Source organism: Pundamilia nyererei, unplaced genomic scaffold (assembly GCF_000239375.1).
Source record: "Pundamilia nyererei isolate P.nyererei 1_Seehausen unplaced genomic scaffold, PunNye1.0 scaffold00009, whole genome shotgun sequence".
Lineage (NCBI taxonomy): Eukaryota > Metazoa > Chordata > Actinopteri > Cichliformes > Cichlidae > Pundamilia > Pundamilia nyererei.
Window position 1 is genome coordinate 3721161 of NW_005187410.1, and position 4777 is coordinate 3725937.

The window sequence follows — 4777 nt, forward strand, 5'->3', positions numbered from 1 at the left end:
TTTCAGGAGAGATGGAATATCTTTGATGGGATCATTGTCAGTTTAAGCTTGATAGAGCTTTGTTTGGAAAATTTGAAGAACATGTCTGTTTTGAGATCATTCCGATTGGTAAGTCTAAATATAATTTAAACTTGCAATGGAATTGGTATGAAGCGCCTTGAGGCGACTTATGTTGTGATTTGGCGCTATATAAATAAATAAAATTGAATTGAATTGAATTGAATTGAATTATCTGTATCTTTGTATACATTTATTACAGTGTTTGCCTGTGTTCAGTATATTCAAACTTGCAGTCACTTAGCAAATAATACCAAAAAATCTGAGTTGGTTAGGAAATACCAAACCTGAAGAGCAGGTTTACTCTGCTATAATTAAATAAATAATCAAACAATATGTTACAAGATCCACTCATCCACTCAGCACCCTGCTGTTTAAAGCTTTGGCTTTGTTACCTAATGCTATAATCAGACTATGAAAATAGTGGTCGGAGACTGTGGCATGATTGAAATTATTGCAAATAAGTGCAATGAACTTACTCATTGCTTTTGAAATGGTTAGTTCTATGCAATTACTGGGCAACCACAGATTTTTTTCCCACTCTCAGCCAGAGGTTGTCGTCCTATTTTTACTCTAGTGTGACTCAGCCATTAGATTTCACACCCCTGACATGCTGACAGAAAGAACATGCAGCACAGCATACAATGTAAAAATCCCAATGTATACCATTATAAAAACATTTGATAATAAAAATAATTTTAGCTGTGAGGGAGCATTATAATTTGAGGCTGGTTTACTGCCACTATCTCTGGTTAAGCACTTAAAAAACAAACAAAAAGAAAGACAAAACTTGGATCTACATAGTTCCTAAGGATTTATATGCTTCTATTTGTAACAAATGCAATAGCATGTATGTTGTGTTGCGTTTTGAGTTAGGAAATAACTTCTGTTTCCTCTTCTTTTACAGCTTAGAGTATTCAAGTTGGCTAAATCCTGGCCCACTCTAAATAAACTGATCAAAATAATTGGTAATTCAGTGGGGGCTTTGGGCAACCTGACACTGGTCTTGGCCATTATCGTCTTCATCTTTGCTGTAGTGGGCATGCAGCTATTTGGAAAAAAATACAAGGACTGTGTGTGTAAAATTTCTGAGGACTGCACACTTCCTCGTTGGCACATGAATGACTTCTTCCATTCATTCCTCATTGTTTTCCGGGTGCTTTGTGGAGAGTGGATAGAAACCATGTGGGACTGTATGGAAGTGGCTGGGATTCCCAAGTGTCTCACTCTCTACATGATGGTCATGTTTATAGGAAACCTTGTGGTACATTACATTTTATGGTCAATTCATTAATTCATTAATCTGTTTAAAAATGTAATTCCCAATTTAGTAACCTGTTCATTATTCAGTTTTACAGTAACATGTGCTCTTTTGTTATTATCAGTTACAAATCTTGTATATCATTACCTTATAGGTATTGAACCTCTTCTTGGCCCTTTTGCTGAGTTCATTCAGTGCTGACAACCTGGCAAAGCAAGAAGATGACCCTGAGTCAAACAATATGCAAATTGCCATGGCACGTATACACAAAGGCATTGCCTTCACAAAGTCGGTGCTTCGAAGCACCTGCAGCAGCGCCTGCCTCAGAGATAAGAAACAAAAGAAGGATGAGGAAAAATCTCTGGATGAACTCCACAAACCTTTAGGGTCAAACGGAATCTCCAATCATGGCAATGGAGAGGTGATTGGCGTGGACAAAACTGGGGACAAATACATAGTCAGCAGCAGGAGTGATGATTCCATAATGTCGTTCATCAACAACCCTAGTGTGACTGTCACTGTTCCTATTGCTATCGGAGAGTCTGACTTTGAAAATCTTAACACTGAGGACTTCAGCAGTGCATCATCAGATGCAGTAGGATGCCCTGCGGTAAGGATCCTGTTGGTCAAACTGCTCTCTCTAGCATCCTGATTTCTGTTTTAAAGCACATTTTTTAAATGACATTGCAAGTTAAATGTTTATGACATGTAATGCAATCACATAGGAATTTGGTTTAAAAGAACACTGTTGGTGAGGTAAATTAGATATTCATTACCATACAGCAAAGGACAGAATTGTTAGTCGTCTATAACTTTTCACAAATTTTTCCAAGTCCTGTTTAACAGAGAAAGGAATTTTAACACATCCTAGTGTTCATTTCCAAACATCCTTTCCAAACATCCTAGTTGTTTTTTTTTTATTCTTACATTATTTTACTTTGCACACAGAAACAAAATAATTTCACAAAAACTTAAAAATACCAGGTTCAAAATTCCAGAGTATTTGAAATTCTTCTCTTGCTACATCTGCCAAGCTTGTTCTGTACTGTGTGGCTCTCTTTCAATTTCTTGATGAAATTTCTTCCCTTCCTGACACTTGGAAATGCAGTGATCACTTTGTATATCCATCTCCTGAGCATGAACAATTGCTTTTCTCTAAACTCTTTTGTCTAAACTCATTTATTTTGTTTTTGGTAAGATGCTGTCTCAAGTGATAGCTCAAGCCCTACCTGAGGTTTTCATACTGTGTGTAAATTGGAAGATAACTTTCAGGTTTAATTGAATTTTACAAGCTTTGAACATGAAAAAGCTCAAGCACCTTATTGCACAGCAGAGGTTTGTAGTTTGCCTCATAAAAAAAGGTCAGTTTTTCAGGGCACTCATTATACCCACTACCCCCAAATGACACTGGTCATTTGGGGGGTTTTCCATTCTTGTATTGTGTGCAAATAGAAGAAGTGAAGTGAAGTGAAGGACTTAGCCTACAATCTACAGTCATGGCAATGACATGTATCATGATACTTTCCCTAACTGCACATATACCATAGCCTTCTAACAAGAAGAGACCATATAGACGGGAAAATACCAGTGTGCACATTACATTATGAGCCATTTAAGTCTGAGTGCTAGGGAGCTTAATCCTCCTACTAAGAGGACGGTGTTTTGTGTTGTAGGAAAGGAATATATTGAGTCTCTATAATATTACTGTTGCATTGTTATTGCTGCTGTCCGTGTATGTATTTATTATTTGGATGGGTAACAGAAAAAAATAATATTTCTTGGCAGTATTTTAAAGGTAGGGTTGTATTGTTTCTGCTTACTTGTTGTTGCTTGATACAGATGCTGTAAGAACTCCTTACAATACATCAGACTCATCAAAGAGTGCCCTGCTTATGAGAAGAATCAAATAACCCTTTAACAGAGATTAAAGGGTTATAATTCTTTGATGACTTTAATTCACTCACTTGATTTGTTTTTTCTAATATGTTACCCCCTCCCTCGTGTATGTTAATGATTAAACAATTATTTATTTAACAAAAAGTAAGTCATATATATATATATATAGAATTAGCATGTGACATGTACACCCCATGATTCAGTAACTTACTGAACCACTTTTAGCAGCAATAACTTGAAGTAACTGTTTTCTGTATGACTTGAGAAATTTTAGCCCACGTGTTTTTAACATTGCTTTGAAGGCCTTCATTTATGAACACATTTTTTATAGCCATTATGTTGTAGATCTGTTGATGTGGTTGGGTCAATTTTCCTATTTGGGCCACGTTTTAGCTTTTGGACAGATGCACTCACATTTGACTGCAGAATACTTATAAAAAGTAGTTTATGTTGGACTCTATGACTCTTTGGCAGTTGGTATGATGTGTTTGCTTTTCACCAAACATGGCACTGTGAATTATGAGCAAACATGTAGTTTGTTAAAATTCAGTTTTTCAAGAGTTTTTCAAGCCATGCTGGCACGTTGTTTTTAAAAACCAGAGGCTTTCTCACGCCAATCCTTCCAAACACGTCATAATTGTTTAGTCTTTATTTAATTGTACTTTCATACTGTCAAACCTCTCGAGTTTTTTGTAGTTTCCCTGAGCATTGCATGGCCTGACTTTGGAGTGAATTTGCTGAGATGTCCACTCCTGGCTGAGATGGTCTAAAATGATTTCCACTTGTGGTTAAACGTTCTGACTGTAGAATGATGGACTTCATACTTGTTCAAAATGCTCTTATAATCCTTCCCAGATTTATGGGAAGTAAAGAATGCTTCTCTAACTTCACTGCTGATGCCTTTCCTCCTTGGCATTGTGTTAACACATACCTGAGTGCTCAGACCAGCAAACTGCCAAAACGTCTGCTTTTATAGATGTGCTCACACCCGGAAGTGTGTAATATATAACGTTTTGTAGTTCATCTGAGGTTGTATTAATTAATTAATGTGTTATTATGTCCTGATACACATCACCTAAAAGAAGTACTTTCTTTTTACAGTGACTGTACTGATAGACTATAGCCCAGTGTACCACTAAACATAAAGGATATTTTTAATGATAAATATCCTGTAAGGTGTTAATATGGTGCCTATGATTTTTCAGGGTTAGTAAAACACAGTGGTAATTAGCCATTATTTCTGGATTTCAGCACACAATGAGTTAGCTTTGCTATAATACTGTTGATTATTCAAAATAGCTTGTATTTTAAAATCAGCCATATTGTGTTGATTTGTGACTCTTTGTTTTCCATAAATGTAACATTAAGCTCCCCTTTTCAGATTTACAGTTGTAGAATGGATGTACAAAGCATCATTACATTAACAGTAGGGCATACAATGTATCAGAGTAACATGCTTACATTATTCCCTGTTCTGCATTAGCTGGTCCCAGGGCAGCCAAGTGCTTCTGCATTCTCCAGGAAGACATTCAAGCTGTTTTCATACTAGCTATTAGGAGACAC

At 36.4% G+C, this 4777-nt stretch overlaps 1 protein-coding gene across 1 annotated transcript in view; it reads left to right on the forward strand.

Moving 5' to 3' along the window:
* The window catches only part of LOC102196583 (sodium channel protein type 2 subunit alpha-like), a 26731-nt gene that overhangs the window by 15882 nt on the left and 6072 nt on the right, over nt 1-4777 (forward strand). Inside the window, 3 exon segments of the mRNA XM_013908339.1 lie at nt 1-108; nt 965-1321; nt 1473-1928. The exon segment at nt 1-108 is cut by the window's left edge and continues 15 nt beyond it. Coding sequence (XP_013763793.1) covers nt 1-108; nt 965-1321; nt 1473-1928 — 921 coding nt within the window.